Genomic DNA, 23,411 nt, shown 5'->3' with positions numbered 1-23,411 from the left:
GTCTAAAAGTAGTCACATTTAGACACCATCGCAGAGGTTGTGGGTTCCAATCCATTGTGCATCTGGCTTCGTCAGCTGTCGATATGAGCACAATTGGCCTGTTTGTTCGGGGAGTGAAGCCAGTGGTGGATGGTGATATTTGTCACCGTAGGGTGGCACTTGTCAGTTTTGGGCAGGGAGTCTTAGCCCCCGGCAGTTAAGTCGGTAGGATACAACAGCAGTGATAGTGTGGGGAGGAATTAATTGGCATAACAAGACAATTATTGGATCATCTTTATTGCAAAAAGAAATGAAATTACAAGTCTACAAATTTACTTGAAATCTTAAGGCCCATCCAGAATCCAAATATAGTTCAATGCATTTTATTGGACTTTTCCACGCAGTCATACTAAGAAAGGGGCTTTATACAATAACTGACCACTAAACATGGATTATGTTCAATTTAAAAGGTTTTCCATCAACACTTGAGTTGAACTAAACCTGCAAATGCTAAATATTCAGCTGACTCAAGAATCAATGTGCATTATATACCCAATAAACATTGAAAAAATCTGATTGGGCCTTTAAGGACAGCTGCTCACAACATTGCGAATGGTACATTTCTATGTACGCTTTATACATGTTTACAAGAATTGATCTTGTATGTTATTTCTGGACTGGTGTACAACAAAAGCATGATCTAAAAGCAAAACACTCATAGAAAACAATGATATAACCACGAGCCTAAGAAGGTAATGGCAAACATGGAGACAACGATACTGTTGGGGAAACAGGTTTAATATCTACAGTAAGAACAGCTACTGATCCCACTTGACTGACAGGAGGGTCATCGTCAGGTTACAGGCTAATCGGAGTCGCTGTCTCCGCTCTCAGCCTCCTTCACATCCGCACTGAATTTGTACTCCTGGTCACAACCCATGTAGGCGTCACTCATGAAGTACAGCGTGTAGTTGTGAACGCCCATCACTGGTGCTACAAAGTCGAGCTTGACCTACAGGACATCAAGAAATGATAAGATTAGACTTCTGGATATCCTCAACTATACAAAATATAGAGTATACCATCGTCATTATTGGCATTAATTAGGGATGCACAATATTGACATCTTGTCCGATAAATGTCCGTCATATTGACCAATATCAATACCAATATTACAATACCACTTTCAAACAGTAGGGGGTACACCCATTATGTTATGACTGATGCTGGGTGCAGAATTCTAAAAAGAATTGCTTTGTTATTGGCGGCATAGCTCAGGGGTAGAGAAACCGTTATTAGAGCACGAAGGGTTCCCGAAGGGTTCCCAGTTCGAATCCAGGCTCCCGAGTTAATGTCGAAGAGTCCTTGAGCAAGACTCTGAACCCCTAATTGCTCCCGGTGAGCAGGTTGGTGCCTTGCATGGTTTCCTCCGCCACCGGTGTATGAATGTGTGTGTGAATGGGTGAATGTAATGCACAATCTATGTAAAGCGCCTCGGATAAAAGCGCTATATAAATGCACCATTTACCATTTATGACCTGGCCACGGTTTCCAATGGGCAGATTGAAATAAAGTTCAATTAACAAATGTAACCAAGTCTAGGACATAGTCGCAAACTCGTAATACACAATATCCCTTTGCAAAAATGTGTACAACCTCAAGTGTGCAATTGATTGACTAACCTTTGCTTTCTGCTGAAGCGTTAGCCTCTTGATAGAGATGAGGCTATTGGACTTGGGGTCTCCAATCACCACCCACCAGCCCTCCTCACGTTTCTGAAAGCACACAAACAAGTGTCATCAATCAAATGTTCAAATTAGAGAAAAGTCTTTGGTTCAAAATCACATCCAATTCAACGATAACGTACCTGGGGGAAGAGAGGCGCAATAACAGGTCCAGTAACCTCCTCCTCTCTTTCCAGTTGAACCAGCACCAGAACTGGACTGCCACTGCAAATAGAGATGAAAGAATTGACGCTTTATCAACTGTATTACATAAACTGTCGGCATACAGACTCCTTTGCATTTAATTTTACACCTGTCATTGAAACTGCCCTCTTAAAAGATTATCACGTATACATGGTAATGACAAAAACAAAACAGAGACCCTTGATGATAAAACTCTTCCCAACTCAATGATTATCCCCACATCACTGTGTGTTATCAGATCCTAATAATGTAGAATGTGTCTGTGGTTAAGTAGCTAAAGTACCTCTTGATGTTGTCTTTCTCTACCACTTCATATGACAGTTCAATGTTGGGGTAGCGGTTAGAGAAGCGAGCCACATCAGCCATCTGGGCATCGGAGAGCTGAAGCAGGGCAGTGCGCTCTTCATCCTCCATTTCCATGATGTCAAAGATGCTCTCCACACCCTAAAGAAGAGACAAGAGGGTTTAGAGGTCAGCTTTCATGCAATTAAGGTTCTCATCCACAATTTTGAAGATCAGTAGAAGTAGCTAAACATTTGTATTTGTTTAATATAGCCAAATCAAGTATCAAGTCCCCACATTTCTTCTACTTAAAATTAAGATGGAACAAATACAATACCTTGTCTGTGCAACGCTTGATGTGCTCAGATGTGAAGAATGGCAGTTGTTTGAGGTAGGAGTCCTTAGACCACATGGCTTGGGTCACCATCTGTGCCAACTCCATGGCAGCCAGTGCAGGACTCAGCCAGCCGTTACTGGACAGTACATCTACACAGGCTTGGATCAGACGCACCGCCTACAAACAGCACAGATCAAATATGTTTGTGTTAATGCTCCAGTATATGCAGATTTTCAGCAAAAAGAACAGCCGTATGGTTTTATGTCAGAATGTACTTGTACTGCTCAGGAGGCAGTGGCATCATCATTCACCTTGCTCAGGATCTCTTCGGTGTCTGACTGGAGCTCTGCACTCAGCTGCATCCTGGACAGATGGGCCTGCAGCAGCAGGTTTGTCTTCACGTGGGGGTCGTTGAACTTGGCATTGTTCAGTTTGTGGGGCACCTTCTGGGCCAGCTGAAATGTAACGAATGTCCAAACCACAAAGTTAGCGTTCACTTAAAAATTGGTAGCTGTGTTTAATTCATGTGACTGGCATTGTGGGACGTCTGAAATTTAGTCAACGTAGCGTGTTCACCTGTCTGAGAAGTGCGTCCTCGTGGTGTCTGATGGGGATGTTGTTGTACTCGGCGGCATTGGAGATGATCTCAATCAACCCACGGATCTTTGTTTTGGCATTCAGGGACATGCTGAACAGCTCTGCAATGCACATCGAGAAATAACATAAGTTTCAACAGAAATGTGCAATGTTACACTAGCCTGGCAGCTAATATTAGTTAGACAGGGAGTTCTGTTGGTTATTAATTGTTGGCACAAACCAATGGTGGTGTAGTTGATATAGTAGTAGGCAGCGATCATGCCCAAGTTGAGAGGAGCTACGTCCATCTCGTCCTCAATGCTAATACACTTGGACTGCTCCAAATCATGTAGGGTGTTCTCCACCAGCTCAGACAGATGGTCTGACAGGTGACGATGAGACATGCCTGAAGAGCACAGACAGAGAGAAAAAAGGAAAGCCCAATCAATATTGGCCATATTGGCCATTTCAACATTGGGATCGTCAGTTTTATCACCAAATTTGTCACATCAAAAAGTATAAAGAACAAAACAAAAACTTTATCTTGTACTTGTTTGAACATTGTGATATTTACAAAAGGCATCCAGTAGATTGTACCCAAATACAAGTCAGAACTGCAGCAGCTAATGCGCTCTTGTGCGTCATTCAATATTCACCATAGCAAGACTCGTCTGTACAGATTTGAGTGCGGCAATATCATCTTTTCACAACTTTATATCAACACTTTCATGTGGTGGACACAATACTCAGTCAGCTACTGGTGCACCCCAGGCTCAGACTAAATAACGTCTCCTCCTTATTAAGCCTTTATATGTTTGGATGTGCAAGCGTCTCACCCTGCAGGTTGTAGTAGTTGGGGTTCTGGGTCATGCGGCGGTAGAGGAATGTCCAGGTCAGGTAGTCCACAGCATCCTGCTTGTTCTCCACGGTCTTGGTGACGATCTCAGCATTGAAGTGGTCATGGAGACAGTGGTCAAGGTGAGACTCAACTGGCAGCGGCTCATACAGGAACTTCTTGAAGAAATCCTGTCAGGAAGGAAGAAAAGAAGAGATCTGTTGACTGATGTCGTTCAAAAGGTGTTGGAATACAGTAATTTATTCTCCAATGACATGTTGTAATATTAATAATAATTGTATTCATAGCGCACTTTACATTTGAAACAAATCTCAAAATGTTGTGAGACTTTCTTTGATGGTAATAACAAGGAAACAAATGAAAATGTATGACAACAAATGATGTGTATCTTTGGCAGGTACAAGACAATGTCAAACAACATATTTTTGTATTTTATATATCTCTGTTTGCCAACAATGTCTAGTAAAATAAAACATCATTAAGACAAAAAGAATAAGAAAGTTACCTTTTTGGAGCCCTGACACATGATGACACAGCGCCCCTCATCATCCAGCATGGGCCTGTTGGCTTTGCCCACCATCTGAAGGACATCATATATGGGGTAGTCCACATATCTGCACACAGGAAGGAGGAGAATGTCACCGTATGCTACACACAATATGAATGCTATTTTACAGAACGTGAGCACTTTATGAAGCCCCCCCAAAAAAGACTATATAATCTGAGGGAAGACCTACGCGTGGATTTTGCCGTTGTAGTACTGCGTGTCCATGACAACCACGAGGTGTGCGGCGATGTTGGTGCCCCAGCAGAGAGAACGGGACGCCACAACCACCTGAACGGCTCCTGTCAGAGGGAAGAGAACAGAGATGAGAAAGGACGTCAGAAACTATCATAAATCTTTCTGGACCATGTCTTCCAGGGGGTCCCCGGCAAAATGAGGAACAATTTAAACATTTGTGCCCCATTTTATTTTTTTATTATTCAAAAAAATTGCCGATCTGCACAAGGAGACAACATTTACCATTTACCAACATGGTGAGCTTGTAGATTAACTATTTTCAAAACATCTCTCTCTTAAGGGGGTCCCTGGCACAACATCTATTCAAATGGGAATCCGAGGCTAAATACATATCAAATGTCCTTGACATAAGTCTAAAGCCCCTTTTCCACTACATAGCCGAACCAGAACCTTCCAGAACCAAGAACTTTCAAGAACCTGTGAAGTTCCGGGACCAAGTTCTTCAACCAGACCTAACCAGGAAGGTCCCAAAAAAGAGCAGGGCCTAAAATAAGGTTCCCAGAACCTTGTCTGAAACCGGGCCGTGCGCCATGGAAACAAAACCAAAGAATTGTTTCAGGTTCTGTAAAGTTCGGGTTCCGCCTTGTAGTGGAAAAGGGGCTTAAGTAAGTGTATAAAACCTGAGTCATACCTGAGTTGAACAGCTGTTCTACTATTTTGCGTTCAGTGGTGGACAGGCCCTCGTGCAGGTAGCCCACACCGTTGGCCAGCGTTTCCTTCAGTGTTGCATCGGACACCTTCTCCAAGAAGGGAGCCAGGTCCTTCTCCGTGCAATGCAAGAATCTAGACAAAGACAAACAGCACATTTAATTTCAGCATTAGATGTATTAACTGACCACATACTGTATGTAGTCTTAAAGCAAATTAATTTCTATCATGCAGGCATGATTGCAGTTATAACCAACCTCTGAGGGACAACGTCGGCAGCACAGAAGGTGAGGATGTCAATAGCGGTGAGGCGAGTCTGTCTGCGGGACGGGACAAACACCACGGCTGGTTTGGAGGGGCTGTGCTTCATGATGGCGTGGTATACCGGCTTAGCCATGGATAGCAGGCGAGTCTGAGTGTGGCTCACATTGAAACCCTGAGGAGTAGAAAGCTCAGGTTTATTTGAAAGCATTTGCCTGATCAGGTTTAGTGTGTTGCTTAAAAGGCAATTTGATAGGTCTTTGCAGGGCTTTTGACCACAACAATAATTGCACAGTGCAACCCAATCAAGCATTTACAAGTAACACGCTGTAAGGGCGAGAAGCGATGGTCAGGTGGCCCAGACAAAACAAAGAACAGGCATTGGTACATGTAGGACACAAGTCATGTTGATGTTGTGTTGCTGCCCTCAGGTGGTCAAGTAAGGTACTGGGCGTGACTCATGTACTCGTACATGTGCTGGAAGTTTTCAAAGCATTTATAACTCTTCCAAGTATGAGGTTAGCAGATACTTAATACAGTACATACTTAAAAAGGCACTAAGGCCTAAAAAAAACAACTTTGGTTTCCGGCTGGCTGTCATTTTAGGGCTGAGTAGGTAGGGAATTTATTTTATTTTATTTTTTATTTTTATTTTTTTGTGGGCATGATGGGTAGCAAGGAATTTTATTTTATTTCCTCATGGGAAGGATGGGTAGGTAGTTTTTTTTTTTTTTTCCTATGGCAATGATCGATATGCTTCTTTTTTAATATATTCTGTTTTCCTGAGTTACCAATTTCTAAATCATTAAATGGTTCATTTACACTGCACTTACAAAACAGTGTCTGAAAACAACAAACAATAAACAATTGAGAAGCCGACTTGTCTCTCTCGTAGTAAGTTTAGTACGTCGTTAAACAACTCCTCCTTTTTGTTCTGAGCTTGTTTGGCAGTGGGCAAGTGCACGTTACGTTGGGCTGCAAACAATCCGATTCCGAGGCTTCCTCCTCGCATCTCAGGGCTAAATATTTAAAGTCGAACATTGCCAAAACAGACCCAGCCTGAGAGGCTAGAGGCTCGGTGGGCGTAGAGAGTATGTCGACTGAGATGTGGGTCCATGCAGGGGTTGACACTAAGGTCTCAGAGGCACTTGCCCGTCGGGCAAGTACAGGTCATGTTCTACTTGCCCTAAGGTCATGGCCACTTGCCCTCATAATCGCAAAATCGTAACATTTGAATTAACGTTCATTTTAACGTATTTGTTACCTTCTACTTGCAGTCATGTTGCTAGGTTTTCAATATAATGGGGGACCCACAGGTGGTCATTCAAATAGGTCCCAGAAAAAAATGATGGGTCCCCAATTAAATGTTTTTGAGAGTTGTGAGCTTGTAGATCAGCTATTTTCCAACATTTGCATCTTTCTTGTATTATTTTACAATTTGGCTAGTATTTGTTTTTATAGTATAGTTTGATTACTTTTGATGCAGCAATGGTCTTTTTTTCTTGTCTTTAAATTTATTTAAAAAGTCCTTAATTTATTACTTCGTTGTCATCTAGGGACCCCCCCAAAATCATTTGGGGACCTCTGGGGGGTCTCGACCCACAGGTTGACTCACTTGACTGAAGTGGAAGGGAGAATGTCGTTTTAGTGGATGAATGAAAGTGGAGCAAAGATATTTGTTTCAAGACAGTTAGAAAGTGTTTATTGCTCTGGTGTTTTCTTTTTACACACTGTGATTCTCTTCGAATGCTTTATGCTTGTGTCGCAACCCAGTCTATGGTCGCAACGTGAATGATCTGAAAACAACGTTGTGCATCAGAGCGGCTCTTGGCTCGCTCCGATGCCGACTACCGTGTGCGGTTCGCGGCAAGCTTTTCTGCGTGGTTCGCTGAAAAGAAAGGCGGCCACGGCACGTCGCGATGGTAAAATCTTGCTCTTTCGAAAGACTATCATTTCGTCCGGAGGGTTTTACCGACTCACCCCACGGAGGTTAAGGTTAGAGTTGGGTGTAAAAAAGATGACATGTAGAAACAGCGAAGCTATCCCCGTCGCGACAGACACTCTTTGGAGAGGATTGATCCTGCAAACGTATTCACATTTAGGTTTTGCGCGAATGAAACCCACTGATTTATACATAGTTGCAGAAGTTGCAGCTGTGTGCGCGTCATGTCTTCATCATAATGTGATCTTGTAGATTAGCTGTTTTCGACGGAGGCACGGAGCACGCACGTGTTTGCGTGTGTGTGTGTGTGTAGGGACTGGGGAGGAGGGATGGACTGAGGGGAGAGATAGAGAGAGACGGAGCAGCACTCTAGTGCAATGACGCATGAATAGTAAAACAAAACATTTGCGCACATGATATTTTAGATGAAAGAAAACTTTGATTAAACTTCGCGAATGTGGTCGCACCAAATATATTTTTTGTAAGACGTTTTTGATCGACTCGGTCGGATTTTGACTTAATTTTATTTATTTTTTTATTTTCACTCCAAATGCCAATAAAATCATCTGGGTCGCACGTATTTAATAGGGTCGGTCGCCAACCGGAAACCAACATATTTTTTTGTTAGGCCTAAACATGATGAAACCATTTAGTGACTTTTAAATGTTATGCCGGAATTAATCACGTTGCGCGCCACCAACCATAGCCGATCCACAAGCCGCATTGTGGTCTTGTAGATCGGCCACGCCGCCATAGAACAAACAAATCATAAACGGGGCTTTAGCCACACCTGGATGTGGAGCTCCAGAGGAACAGGCCTGACGTTGGGGTGGAAGTTGAAGGTGGCCGTGGTGCTGCAGCCCAGCCAGTGGGCCACGTCTTTGGCGTTGGACAGAGATGAGCTGAGGGCCACGATGCGGATCGGACGCTCGATCTGGGAGGAGATGTACCTCATCCTGGAGCAGATTACCTCCAACACGGGCTAAGGGACAGAAAACGGCACAGATCTTCTTAGAATAACTCAATTTACAGAAGGGTAAAGGGTAAAAAATAAATGTACATTTTGAAAGTTAAAGTGGTTAAGTCTGTCTGTGGGTTTTATGAATATTTAACCAATTGAGAATTAACAAGAGCTTGGTTTACAAGGTTTACACTTAGGGCTGTCACGATATGATATTTTACATGACGGTTAATTGTCACTCAAATAATTGCGATTAACGATTTAATTGTTTTTTTGTCATTGACAATTACATTTCTGTTTGGCTTTTAGGCTTTGAAGTTGCACATGGCAGATATGACACATAACCTAAATATACAAAGAAATTACAGACAGATTTGACAACTTACTACTTACTACTACTAAAAAATAACAGTGATAGTGGAAATAGCCGATCTACAAGCTCACACCGCGTCGCATCGCGACGCGTTGTGTGCTTGTAGATCTGCTATTTCCACTATTTCTGAAAATGTTTGAAAATGTAGGAACATTTTTCAACATTCACGATTATGACGATTATGACAAAATAATTGCGATTATGTCAAATAATTGCGAATAGACGATTATGTAATAATTGTGACAGCCCTATTTACACTCAACAGCGACGATGTGCATATCAGTTAATGAGCCCAGAGAACAGTGATCACAATCTTACCCCGTTCTCTCCACCAATGAGGTGTGTCTCGTCCACAACGAACAGGCTGACATTCTGCACGTTCTTCCTCTGCTTCCAGCGGCGAGACAGGATGTCCCACTTGTCGGGCGTGCTGACGATGATGTCACCTTTCCCCAGGAGCTTCAGGTCGGTGCTGGTCTCTCCAGTGAGCAGCACCACCTTCTTATTCAGGTTGTCCTGAAACTTCTGATGCCAGTCAACAAACACCTGCAGGATAAAAAAAATAAAATGAAGGAAGGAAAGAAATGATGTGTTAGAAAGAGAAACTGTATTAGTCTCGCGTAGCCAGACAACTATTCCACAATCTCCGAATGCTATATAGTCTGGAACTATACCTCCCGAGAGGCGAGTAACGGAAGTAGTCACTGCTGCACGAATTGTAGTCCCATTGGAAACATTACATAACAGAAGCACACTAGCACAGACAGTCATTCGAGCGGCATATTCTTGTTATGCGTGTATAGTTTAAGAAAACATTTGAAAACATCATGGAAGTAATACCAACACCAGAGAAAGACGGAATAACGCCCCAAAAAATATTGAAAGAAGACATAACGCTTCCAGTAGGACTTGTTACCACTACTGCACCAAGGGAGTGGGTGCATCACATCCTACTCATGATCAGACTTACGTTGCTCCAGACCAGGCGTTCTCAAACTCTTTTATACCACAACCTCATAGGGAGGGGAGGGAAATTATTTAGCTGCTTGTTAGCCTCGGGATCCAAGCATTTAGCTGCTTGTGTGTCTTGTGCATGCAACAACACTCGGTCAGTGGAGGCGGACTCTGTGTGTGTGTGTGTGTGTGTGTGTGTGTGTGTGTGTGTGTGTGTGTGTGTGTGTGTGTGTGTGTGTGTGTGTGAGAGAGAGAGAGGAGTCAAGGCGTCCTCTTCACGGGGTTGCAATGACCGTCCTTTTTTTTACAGTTTAAAACAGTTGCATAACTGGAGTTAAAATAAGGCCTGTGACCAAGTTGGTTTTGATAACAGCACGTCCTTCCTTCTCATCGTTGTTGTTTCAATACCTGTTCAGCCAGAGCCTCCATGGGTGTGATGTAGACACAGCGTCCCTCTGCGTTGTGCAGCAGCATTCTCAGAATGGCAAACTCGGCACAGATGGTCTTCCCACTGCCGGTAGGAGCTCCCACAAACACATTGTCGTCACTGTTGTACACTGCGTTGAACACTGGAGGAAAAGACCATATTGCACGGAAGTAAGAGTGCAACTCTTCAATGTAATTCAAGAGAAGGTATAGTTTATGTATTCAGGGGAAGGTGCAGTTATGTACAGCATATCAGTGTCATGATAGACCCCAATATAATATAAAAGACAATTATGTTATTAAAAGCGTATATATTCTAACTGTCTGTTTTTGTCTCTTACCTTGTGTCTGGATGGGGTTGAAGAAAGGGAACTTGTTCTGGTAGAGCGTCTCGAAGGCAGAGTTCCGGAGAGCAGTCACAGGCAGCGGCTGCAGGTCCAGCAGCTCAGTGGGGGGTGGGTACTTCTCTGGTAGGATCAGGTGACGGAAAGACACTGGAAGCTGAGTCTCACAGGCTGTGAACAAAAAGAGGTTAGCAGATTACAATGACTGATATACATTATTACCAAAGGCAGGGTATGACTAATTCTCTTCAAATCAGTCCAAATCAAGTCAACACTCACAAAGCCAGCGGTCTGAAGCCACACGGATGAAGTACTGCGGCGGCAGAGGCTCGAACACCGGGACGAAAAACGTGACCAGATGTTCGTCCTGGGCGTACTTGGCTTTGAGCAGGAAGTACTCGTGGTGGAGGATGACCTCACTGTCCACATCCTCAACCAGGATCCAGAAGGCCTCGGAGGAGCCATGGATCTGAGTGGGCAAGAGAGTGTCAGCAACTCATCATTTCAGGAACAATCCACGAGATGCTTTACTTCAAGGACATTCAATAGAGTTGGGTAATCTGAGGTTTTGACCCTCACTGTTTGTTACTTGAGATGCTGGTGACCTAGGAAGCAACAGCTTATTAACACAACTGTTGCAAAAAAAAGAAAACCCTTTGTAGGGCTTCTCTGCCATGCCCAAGGAACCCGAAGCTTTAACGCTTCCAGTGCCAGCCCCTAGAGGGCACCAAAGAATGCCAGGGTTTGTCCCATAGGCAAGCGCATTAGCATCCGGGGACTCACGTTGCAGTGACGCGTGTGCTCACGTTCGTGCACGTCATGGAAAGGTCCCGGATGAAAATGGCTACAGAATAGCTATTAGCATTTTGTCATTTAAAAGATCATTTTTAGGCGATTTCGCCGTTTATAAACCTCGCGCCACATCCCTAAATACACAATCCAGAGATATGGGCCTCCAAAGATGTGGTTTTTCATTGGATTCGGCGGCGATTCGCGGCGCCGTTCGCAGCTAACGGCCGGCATGGCGGCCCCCGGATTTGGAACACTGGATTTTAAATTTAGGCTCAGGCTTCAGAAGGCCTCGGATCATTTTATTCATTTCATTAAAAAAGCCGAACATGTTCGGGATAGGCACACTGGACGTCGTTCCGGAAGCGGCGCTGAACATTTGGTGAACATTGGGGGGCTCAAAAATGTATTTTAAACCATTTTTAATGGATCGTCGGACCATGTAAAATGGCTAGCAGGCTAGTGTAGGACGAGCCAGGACCACCCACGACTCTACAAGCAGCTCAGGGTAAGTCAATTAATAAAAAAGAAATTGTATTGGATTGAAATAAAGCCGAACATGTTCGGGATAGGCACAGAATGAGTTAATTAAAAAAGAAAAAAAAAAGAAAAGTATCGAAGCCGAACTAAAATAGGCCGGAACTAATGCTCCAGGATCGGTTTATAAACAGACAAATTATGGAGCGGACCGATTAACATTGAGGCCGCAAACCGGAAGCGGATGGTTCGTCCTCTATTCCGGCCCGTTTGCTTTCTGTGTAAACACCACGGCTGACAGATGGAGAACGGATTGATCAATTTTCAAAATTTCAACGGATTTGAGAAGCTGATGGAATACGCGAACACACAATGCATAGCAGTGTCCGATCGCGCACGATGGAAACTGGATTAGCGCCCGCGATAACAGGTAGGAGAAGCCAGCAGTGAAACACATAGAAACATCTTCGGTTTCCTTGGCTGTATACAACCAATGAGTTAAACTGTTGAACTAATTTGAAATCCCTCATGATAAAACAATTACGTGAAATGTTATTTAATTAACGTAATTCCTGTTCTTTGAATATTACGAGCAGAGCTATTCGCTTATGGGAGAGCGATCTCTAGGTGTGATCACTAGTTTGTAACAGACCTTGTCATCCCACTGGAAGTCAGGAGTGATGGTGAGCTCCACTTTGAGTGTGGAGCGGGTGATGGGCTGCAGATGAACAGCCAGGTCCAGTTTGGGGAATTGGTGAACGTATTTGTGGATGGTCTTCCCCATTTTTGGCATACGGATCAGCTCACCTTGAGACAAAATAAAGAGCCTTATCATAGCTATTCATTTTGAAGACGGAAGTCAACTGTTGAATGAGAACTGAACTGGCAAAGCATGAGTGTTTGTAAGGGGAGGAGGGCAAAACTCACCAATTTCATTGTGGTTGAGGTCATACAGCCGCTCAAAGGGGAAGTTTTTCTTCTCGATCTTCTTGATTACCTCCTCAGGCAGCTTCCTGAACTGACGCAGAGGGGACATGGACTGCCACCTGTGCATAAGAGGACCACATAAAAAAAAAAAAAATCACAAAATCATATGGAACCAGCTTTGGCAATTAAAAGCATTTTGTTTGCAAAATAAAATTAATAAAAAACAAACATAATTCACAAGAGTTCCTCACATTCTCTTGTCAATCATCTTGCAGAGATTCATGGTCTTATCTGTGAGCTGAGCCCAGCCTCTGTTCAGCACAATCTCAAATATGGCCCTCATCAGTCTTCCAGCGCTCTGAAAAGACAAAGATACAATATTACTAGCATCCAACAGTCAGAAAAATAGTGACAGTGTGTCGCGGGTTCGACTCCCGATCCCGACGAACCTTTCCTGTGTTTCACTCCCCTTCTCTCTCTCCCCATTTCCTGTCAGTCTACTGTAATCTGTCAATAAAGGCAAAAGCCAGGGTGAAGACAGACAGGTGCTGCAGGTCCAGCCTTACCTGTGTAACGTACACCATGTCAGCCATGAGAGCAAAGCCCTCCAGTTTGAGCTGCGAGATGTAAGCTTGGAGCAGGACGTTAATCTGCAATAACACAATAAGAAAGGTTGAGTACTGAACGAGTTTACTGAAAATTGTATGACAGTATAAGCTTGCTGTATTACATACACTTGCAAAGGACAAAAATGACATTTACAAAGCTATCATCATAAGAGCATCAGAGCAGAGATTTACTCCATTATAGCTTATTTCACAACAATTCAAATTATAATGCTGCTAGCCAAACCACAGTAATATTTTCATAGCTGTGACTCGAGCAATTATTTATCACCAGTTTTCTCTCCTTACTGAAATTGGGAACTGGTCATGTTCTTATGCCTGCAAAGCTTAGTGAGAACATTACCAATCACAAGCAATTAGTTCTCAACGGGCTTGAAAATTAACGCCTGGCCCTAACTGGGCCAGCCCGAGGCCCTACCCGGAGACTAGTTAGCATACATTTTAGGCCCTAACCGGCCCGAAAACGTCGGGTCGGGTATGGAAAGACTTTGAGAACTCTACAAGCAATACCTTGGCGCTAGGCTCCTCAATGCTTTCCTTCACTGGAATAGGAACCCTTTCCAGCAGCTTTTGAAGTTCCAACTTCTCTTCCTGAAAAACACAGCAATAATAATAATAGTTACTATTCTATACTACTGTGTTTTGTGTCATGTTTACCATCTACCAAAACAAAAACCCACATTGATGGTGTGAAGTCTGACATACCTCTCGAACAGTGATGTTCCTAAACTCGGAGGACAGTGAGAAAACACGGAAGAGCTCAATCTCACTGAGTGTCGGCTTCAGCAGCTGGTTGTAGGTTTGGATGGAGTCGTGGGTGATGTAGAAGTGGCTGGCGATGCGACCCAGGTCTGTAACCTTCAATATATGACAAAGTTATTATTATTAATCCAGGAATTAATGATTGCTACCGTAATCACAGAAAAATAATCAATCAATCTAAAATGGTGATCGGTTGTAAAACGTGAGTACCTGGAAGCTGCCGGTCCTCTTGTCATACTTGATGAGGCTGTTCTTGTCCAGGATGTTGGCTGCTGTGTGCACCAGGTCCATCCTGCGCCTCTCCAGCAAGGGGTCTGAGCTGCGGTCATCATGAGAGACCCCGTACAGGGTAGGGTTGCGGAGCATGCGAACATATAGGTAGGTGTAGCCAAGCCAGTTCACTGCATCCTGACAATGAAAGAAAGAAAGATATGTTAGGAGTTGTGACAGGTCAGTGAAGAGAGAGGAAAAGAGAGGACAGAAGGGAGTCACGACATGCAACAAAGCTCCTGAGGTAGACACTGTACTCAGAATGTCGTAGTTACATGACCAACAATACTAACTCTCAGAGCAGCCAGGATGCTCCAGTAATTTAAATTCTCAATTCAACGGTTGCAAATTCAACTTAACACCAGTGGTGGACAGTAACCAAGCATATTTACCTGGATAATATACTTTTAAAAAAGCTCATGACTTTTCACTACAAAAACAAATATTGTAACTTTTGACTCCTCGACATTTAGGAAGGGACTCTTGGGACCTAAACTTACATAAAAAAATACATAACCACCAAAGCCCTATTTCAAATAGGTCGATCTACAAGCTCACAAAATGTCACAGTGTGACGCCTTGTGATCTTCTAGATCTACTATTTTCACAAATACTTTTAAGTCTGAATTTCTTTTTCATTTTGGGGAGGACATGTTCTAATTTTCAATATAGAAAAGCATTGATATTAAAAACAAATGACAGAATATACTTCGTCCACCACAGAGCATCACTCACCTTTGCATTCTGCACATTGCCTAGCACTATCTCGGCGTTGAGCATGTCGGCCAGTTTGGCCACCATTTGGCTCTCTATGGGCAGCTGCTGGTTGAGCAGAGACAGGTAGTACTGCAGCTCTCCGTGGGACGTGATCAGGATACCCTCTCCTTTGGTGTCGTACTGGGGGCGGCCGGCTCGACCAAGCATCTGAAATAAATGTATTTATTTACTAAACTTAGCAGGAAAAAGCTAGAGTTTACTTTGAAAGCTTCAGAATCCAGTAGGAATACAGATCATTAAAATGTAGACATTTAGCAGACACTCAAATCTAGAGCAACACAAGGTTGGACTGTATCAATGATCCGTAGTCACTCAACAACAGGGTTAAGTGGGGTCAAGTGATTAGAGTGCTAAGAAGAAGGTCACTAGGATAACAACATACCTTACATATTTCTAAATTACATAAGTCTAAATACCGGTTAAATGAGGATAAAGTGCAGACACAAAGACAGTAGGCAAGTGTTAACTCAGACTGACCTGTAGAATATCCAGAGCTCCCAGCTCTGTCCACCTGCCTTTCTCAGGGCTGTACACCTGGGTGCCTTTGATGATGACAGTGTGTGCTGGCAGGTTGACACCCCAGGCCAGGGTAGCCGTGGACACCAGCACCTGGATGTGCCGGTCAGCAAAGAGATCCTCCACCAGAGTTCGGTCCACTCTGGTCATCCCGGCGTGATGTATCGCAAAGCCATAGGGCAGCAGGTCCTTCAGTTCGAGATTCTAGATTCAAGAGCAAAGAAACATATCAGAACAGACATCCTGAATCGCCATTTAAGGTGTAATATTCTTATATTACTTTACTTTCATGCATGTTACAGCAAGAAGAATTCAAGACATTGTAAGATAGAAATATAAGACACAGTTTTACCAATTAACTAAACATGGGAGAAAATACAAGCCTGTGTGACCTGGTGGATTTTTAACTCTGTAAAAGACTTGTGAGACTGAACTGAATTATTTAAGACTTTTAAGGCCTTGAAATGTGGGTAATTTAAAGTATTTTCCAAGAAACGCAGGCAATATTTCCACAAGGCCTTGCTGGGAATCTCAGGTCAGAGGGGTCTCACCTTGCACTGCTCTGCCTCAGTCCTCAACACCTCTGTGGACGCAGAGCCCTCTCTGAGGAAAAGTCCCAGGGTGTCTTTCTCCAGACACATATCTCTGATAGCTCTGGCCGTCTTCCCTGTTTCCTTCCTGGAGTGGACGAATACCAGCACCTATGGGGGAAAGTCAGATGTTTTTTATGAGTCCCCCTGCTCGGACACATACAGCTGCATCTCAATACAGAGCTCAGCACAGTTTTCATGAGTCCCTTTGGATAAAAGTAACAAAGGAAGAGCCTGTGGTATGTTCGCTACCTTGAGGGTGAATACGTTAGGTGGGCCTCACCTGGTTCTTTCCGGCATGCTCCATGATCTTTTCATAGACGATCTCATTCATGATCTGGAAACGTTTTATGGCCTTCTTCTCCGTGATGCCGACATAGGTTTGCTCCAAGGGCACGGGACGGAAACTACCCGGGAAGAAAAAGCAGGCATTAGACTTGAGCTTACACCTCGGCAACACACACACTGCTTGTGTCTATAAAGTACGTATGTGTTCAGTAAGCTCTGTAAGTACTCCATAACCACATTTGATCTAACCTGTTGTCAAAGTAGAACAGGCCCTTGGCGGGGTCCACGCGCAGGCAGGTGGCCACGTCCTCGTAGTTGGGCAGTGTGGCGCTGAGGCCCAGCAGGCGGACGTCCTCCTGGGTCAGCTCTACGTTGCGGATGGTCCTCGCCACCAGGGACTCCAGGACGGGCCCACGGTCATCATGGAGCAAGTGGATTTCATCCTGGGAATATACACGTTTTAAGTTTAGTTTAATTTATTTATTTAACAATAGTGACAAGTGGATTTTAATACGGTCTTCTCAGTCTGCGCAAGATGTGTTCAACACTCACAATGATGATAAGGCGCACTAGCTGGGTATAGGTGCGCTCTCCGCCTTTACGCGTGATGATGTCCCATTTCTCTGGGGTGCAGACGATAATCTGAGTGGCATTGATCTCTTCTTTACAGAGCTGGTGGTCTCCTGTCAGTTCAGAGACTGTGATGCCATAACTCGCCAAGCGCTGGGTATCAGGGGGAAATACATACATGGATTATTATTTATGATACATAAATGTAATCGTATATTAAATAAGAATATGAGCCAAGCAGGGGAAAAAAACTCCAAGAGGACAAGGCTCACCTTGCTAAAGCTTCCAACCATCTCCTGTACCAGAGAGCGCATGGGTGCAATGTAGATGATCTTGAAGTCATCCAAGTTGATGGTTCCATCCAGGTTGATGTGCTTTCCGATTTCCCTAAGCATGGCCATGAGGGCCACATTAGTCTTACCCGCTCCCTGCAGTCAAGGAATACAATACACAGGTGTCAGGGAATGTAATACGATGTAAAGGGGGTGTACTATAATATTACTATTTATGATGTTAGATTCACATTTTCTTGCCTGAAAACAAATAATTCTCTTTTTACGGGAGTAAGCTTTCTCACCGTAGGCGCGCACACCAGGAGATTCTCATCGGTCTCCATGGCGGTCTTGAACAACTTGCTTTGGATGCGGTTCAGGGTTTTGAAACCTTCAAACCCAGCCTGTGCATACTTGGGGAGCTTCTCAATGGCAAGAAGCACCTAATAAAAGCATATCAATATGATCATGCACTTAGACACAAGCACTCATTTCATGGCCCTTTATATACATGTAAAATGCTGCATTAGCAGGCCTTAGGAACGTTTATGTCTCGTATACACCATTATACAAACCTCGTCATCACCAAAGGGTTTGGGTTTGAGGGCAGGAACGTGAACTTCTTCATAACCTTTGCGCTGCTTACGGAAGGAGCCATCTGGCAGCTGACACCTTTTGTTGGCCATGAAGTGGCTTCCCTGGGTAAAGGCCAGGTCCTCCAGGTCCAATAACTGTCGAGGGGCCACCGACTACAGGACAAGAAAGCAAGACCATCATGACATTTTTTTTACAGAAAATGCATAGATTATTCTGTTGTGTCTGTACACATGGGTATGCCATATTTCATTTACCCCCTTTATTTTCTCTCTAATATTATGTTAATGTTGGCACCATTATCCTTATTTTTCCCTAGCTGTTAACGCCATTGTTATGTTGATGCACAGTATTTTGCGGACCTCTCGCACTTGTACCTGGCACTTGCATAAGTAGTGACAAACAAACGTCTTGATTTGTGATATTTTACACATTTTAGAAATCTAAGTATGTGTGCGGGTACAAATTTGTTGATGAAACAAACAAAACAAAAAAGCTCTCAATTACCATAATTTATAGCAAATGTGTGCAAATTGATATTCACCTCTCCATGATCAATATCCATTGATTCCATGTCGTCTACGCGAGACTTTCTCACCCTCTCCCTGCGGGATCTCTCCTCCTGAAGATAAAAAAGACCACACATCCAACTGAGCAAACTATTGATTTACACGAATATCAAATATTTCTTGCTCCACATTAGCTGGCTTACCCGAATAATGTCCTCCTTCTCTGTCTCCTGCAGTTGGTAAAGAATCTTAGACAATTCCTGATCAGACTCCATCTTTCCGATGATGCGTTCCTTCTCTGCCTCACTCTGAGCGCTGGCCAACATGGTACAATACTGGACTGCAGGGCAGAAACAGAAATATCAGGTTTAATTCACTATACATATCAAAGGCATACAGGACCCCACAACCCATAAAAAACAGCCTGTATACGTAATCAAAGGACATACTCATGCGACGATGCTGGCGGAGGATTTTGATGAAGTCAAAGGTGTTGAAGCCCAGCAATAACACCAGCTGGTTTTCACATTCTCTATCGTCACTGGCAGTCTGAGAAATGTAGAGACAGAGGGGTCATTTCAGCAGAGATCTCAAGTGCTGTCCATCTGTTCATCATAGGGGTGGGCGATATGGTGATAAATATCGTTGAGACGATACAATCCAGTCTCCACGACATGCCTTTTCAGAGATATCGTATATATATATAACGTAAAAAATCCTGTTTAATTGTTAATACAGAGATTCATTGCAGAATTCATGTAAACCTGCATTTTTGTCTAAATCAGTAGTTCTCAAACTTTAAAATGTCACGGTCTCCCCTTACCTCTGACAGTATACAGATGAATTACGGGTCCATTTGGTTTCATTTGTATACTGTCAGAGTTACATACTTGTAAGGATCCATTTAGACCTCCCAAAAGGAACCCAGAGTCCCTGGACCCCACATTGAGGACCACTGGTCTAAAGGTCTGTTACTCCTTTTTATTTTAGTTTTTGTTACCTTGTACTGTAGGTGGTTGTACTGTTAAGTAACTTGAAAAATAACCATAAAGGCCAACATGAAAAAGAATCGTGATAAGGTTGTGTATCGTGATACTGTATTTTTCCATGTCGCCCACCCCTATCTTCATCATAGCAACAAGCAACAGATAGAAAGATAGTAATACCTTGAGGATATCCAAGACCTCATCAGCCTTCTTTTGGGAGACGATAGCATCATCATAAAATCGACTCAGCTGGCGCTGAAGCCAGAAAGCGTCGATGTCACGGGGGTGTAGATCCTTTTTCTTAGCATTCATAACATCACCTGTGACACCAAGCTAGAGGGTACACAGAAAATGTATCACTTACATTAAGTGGTTAAGAAAATGTGTTTGCTTGATTACCCACTAGACATGCAATTCCATCTCTGTGTAGCAATGGGTGAATACGCCACTTACGTTGGCTGTAAGGGTGCAGCCGCCATCCGCCTCTTCTCCCTCACTCTCCTCATCAGAGTGTTCATCTCGCACTTCTCCAAACTGGTCCTCGTCTCCCTCCTTTAAGTGGAAAAGCAAAATGCCAATACATTTGAACTTATTCAACATGTGCGTTGGCTTGTATGTAGGCTTTTCAAACGATCAGAGGTCCTGGCTGACACAGAACATTCTTGGACCAAGCAACTTACCTCCTCATCGGACTCAAATTGCACATTCACACCATAGGTTTCATCAATGCTATCATCTGTGGAAAAAAATATATAAATATTAGTAAACCATTAAAATGCAATGTTTGTTCTGCGTTTATTAGACTGGGAATATAGGAATGGAGATACACTCTCTTCTAATGTAAAAAATCACAGGAATAGCAGATGATTATACAATAATCTGTCTCATCATGACTGTATAAATGTACCTTCGTGAGGATTTTAAAGCAAAAAAAATTGAAAATGTTTTTAAGCGTTTGCAAGCTTGTAGCTCAGATATTTTATCATAATAACAGTTATCATTAACAGTTACTTGGCATTCTCATGATGAAGTAGGGCATTAAATGACGAAAGCTGGACACATACCCATGTTCTGGAGCTCCTTGTCACCCCCATAGTCAGAGATCTTCTTGCCCAGATTGACCAACACATGGTAGCGTGTGTCATCAGCAGGCCCGAGAAGCTGTTCCACCTCGCGGCGCCTCTCTTTATCCCTCATCTTGTCGTTCTTCAACACTGCCAGTACCTCATCAGCCGCACCGCACAGAATATCACGTGGCTAAAAACATAAGGAAAAATCTGCAACCTTTAATGTAACGCAAATTGTTGGACAGTAATACCAGTTCATATGCTGAGGTGTGTACAGGGCATGAGTACGGTGTTTTGCATGCGATTCTGACCTGATCTCCCAAGGCAGCTTGGATGAAACTGAGCAAGATTTCATAGGTCTCTCTGGTTTCTTTGGTTTTAGGCTTGTACACAATGCCCACCATCTCATCAATGCCTTCAGAAAGGAGGGTGAAACCCTTCATCTTGTTGATGTCATGCCTGTCCTCGTCTCTCTTTCGCCTCCTACGTAGATCAAACAGGATGGGGGGGAAAACATTTAGGCATCATGTTTAGGGCTGTCACGATTATGACATTTTACATGACGATTAATTAATTAAATAATTGCGATTAGCAATTGTGTTTTTGTCATTACATTTCTGATTGGCTTGTAGGCTTCCGAAGTTGCATATGGCAGATATGACACATAACACAACCCAAAGAAGTGACCGACATATTTGACAACTTTAAACGTATACTTTATCTACAAGCTCACAACGCGACATGTTGTGAGCTTGTAGATCTGCCATTTCCACTACTTTTTTTAAATATTTGAAAATATATGAACATTAATCAACATTTAAACGATTATGACGATTACCGGTATGTCAAAATAATTGCGATTATGTCAAATAATTGCGATTAGACGTTGTTTATGTAATATTTGTGAAAGGCGGACAAATCATGTTCTCGCTTGAACAACAGAGAAAACGTGGTATGAGGTTGGTGTGTAACTGACTTTGCACGTCTTTCTTCCAGCATCTGGGGTTTGGTCCTCTGTGCCTTGTCTCCCATCTTGCTTCCCTCCAGCTTTCCCACCAGGGACAGCACCTCTCCCGTGGGCTCATCTCGTCTTGTGCGGTCGATCAGAGAGCGATCAGCTTGCAACACCAAGTTAGAGTTCTGCAGCAGAATAAAACCAGAGTCAAGATGACTTCATACTACATTTGGCAAGGGTGTGGCTTGCCTATTATGAACATTATTATCTAGAGAGCTAACAACACTTGTTGATCAGTTCTTTTCGGCATACAACTAAGCACTTATCGTCTAGGCTAGGTATACCTAGAATACTATTATTTATGAGTGGTTCCCAAACCCTTTAGACTGTGACCCAAAAGATAAATTAGACGTTTTCCCGGGACCCAAACTAGTGAAAATAGAAGATCTAACAAGTGTGTGAGCTTGTAGATCTGCTATTTTCATTAAACATTTGTTTTCTAATTTATGACATGTCTTGAGATTTTTATTTTGTTTATTAAAGAAATTACTTAGAACATTTATTTTCTATTCATGAACTCTTTTGGGGAATGCTTTTTGGCAGTGTTTTGAAATAATAATAATTAAAAGCAAAATGTAGGAAACAAGTGGCCCATAGAAATGTCTCCGCGAACCACAAATGGGTCCCGACCCAGTGCTTGGGAAACAGTGACCTAGAATACTATATATTCTACTAGCCGTGTAATTCTGACCGTTGGCCGGATCGTCTCAATAAATAATAACAACAACAATAGACATAAGTGCACAAACTATATCTGAGAGAGACTGAGACAGAGAGAAGTGTACTCACCGCTTTGTACTCATACTGCAGGCTACGCGCAGTAACATCCGCCATGGTGGAACACTTCTAGATGCGCACTCTCTCACAGCAGACTGAAACCAGCTTCTCTCTGCGTCTGCTGCCAAAACCCGGGGAGCGTGAACCCCGCTGGTTTGATCCCACTTAGTTCAACTTTATTCCAAGATATGGTTTTGCGATCATTTATGCGTCTCTCATACGTTTGAATGGCGCTACGATCACAGCACGAGCAGCGCTTCCACAACAAGCCGTCCCCGTTTCCGCTTCCCCTTGGTAAAGGTCAGCTGAACGACAAACAAGAAAGAGGGGACCAGAAGAGGCATTACCAGTACTAGCGCCCTCTGTGCTTCATTAAATGCTGTGGTTCTCAACCTTCTCAACCCAGGGGGTCCCGATATTATTAGTTGATGTGCAACATTCTTTTCTCACTCAACAGTAAACAAACCAACATAAAGTTTGAGTCTATAGAAGGTCGATGCACATTTCTAAAGTGAATTTGAGGACTTTTTAATACCTCTAAAATGACAAATTGAACATTGGTCAAATTGTCAAATATTAGAGGCTGAAATTGTGAAAATTGCAGATCTACATCCTCACAAGGCCTCACAACTAGATCTGCTATTTTCACAATAGAACCGTGTTATACAAAATGTAATGCCTCAACTCTTAGTGCTCGTCAGGGTGGGGGGTCCCGACTCCCCAGTTAAAATATGATTATTTTGGGGATCGCGACCTGAAAAGGTTGAGAACCACTGCCCTAAATGAATGTGTATTTGACCTCTGACCCTCATCTGAAAAGATTTTGTGCCAATGACTCCCATACAAGATTCATGGTGTTAACATTTTCAAAGAATGTCAAGATGTTTTGAAAATATGTATACAATATGAAGATATATGTAGGACCCTGAG

The 23,411-nt window shown here is 43.1% G+C and overlaps 1 protein-coding gene across 1 annotated transcript; it reads right to left on the bottom strand.

Moving 5' to 3' along the window:
- Positions 1–260: 260 nt before the first annotated feature.
- On the bottom strand, positions 261–22,734 carry snrnp200 (small nuclear ribonucleoprotein 200 (U5)). Its single transcript, XM_080738234.1, has 44 exons — positions 22,494–22,734; positions 21,666–21,829; positions 21,001–21,172; positions 20,687–20,879; positions 20,303–20,358; positions 20,076–20,174; positions 19,803–19,955; positions 19,086–19,185; positions 18,840–18,976; positions 18,672–18,749; positions 18,109–18,282; positions 17,839–17,976; positions 17,534–17,689; positions 17,244–17,414; positions 16,941–17,134; positions 16,687–16,810; positions 16,365–16,514; positions 15,775–16,017; positions 15,256–15,444; positions 14,461–14,658; positions 14,194–14,346; positions 13,999–14,079; positions 13,429–13,512; positions 13,114–13,220; positions 12,863–12,981; positions 12,588–12,742; positions 10,949–11,138; positions 10,667–10,840; positions 10,308–10,468; positions 9,264–9,491; positions 8,402–8,593; positions 5,666–5,844; positions 5,392–5,543; positions 4,696–4,804; positions 4,464–4,572; positions 3,939–4,128; positions 3,344–3,508; positions 3,103–3,224; positions 2,838–2,981; positions 2,527–2,703; positions 2,191–2,351; positions 1,847–1,928; positions 1,662–1,754; positions 261–991 (listed from the first exon to the last, which is right to left on the bottom strand). Exons 1-44 carry the CDS (start codon positions 22,536–22,538, stop codon positions 845–847), a joined length of 6,408 nt encoding a protein of 2,135 aa, XP_080594360.1. The 5' UTR covers positions 22,539–22,734; the 3' UTR covers positions 261–844.
- Positions 22,735–23,411: the final 677 nt, after the last annotated feature.

This window comes from Nannobrachium achirus (genome assembly GCF_963921795.1).
Source record: "Nannobrachium achirus genome assembly, chromosome: 12".
In the NCBI taxonomy this organism is placed as follows: domain Eukaryota; kingdom Metazoa; phylum Chordata; class Actinopteri; order Myctophiformes; family Myctophidae; genus Nannobrachium; species Nannobrachium achirus.
The sequence above is the reverse complement of the archived record's forward strand: the minus strand, read 5'-3'. Positions and strand labels throughout refer to the sequence as shown.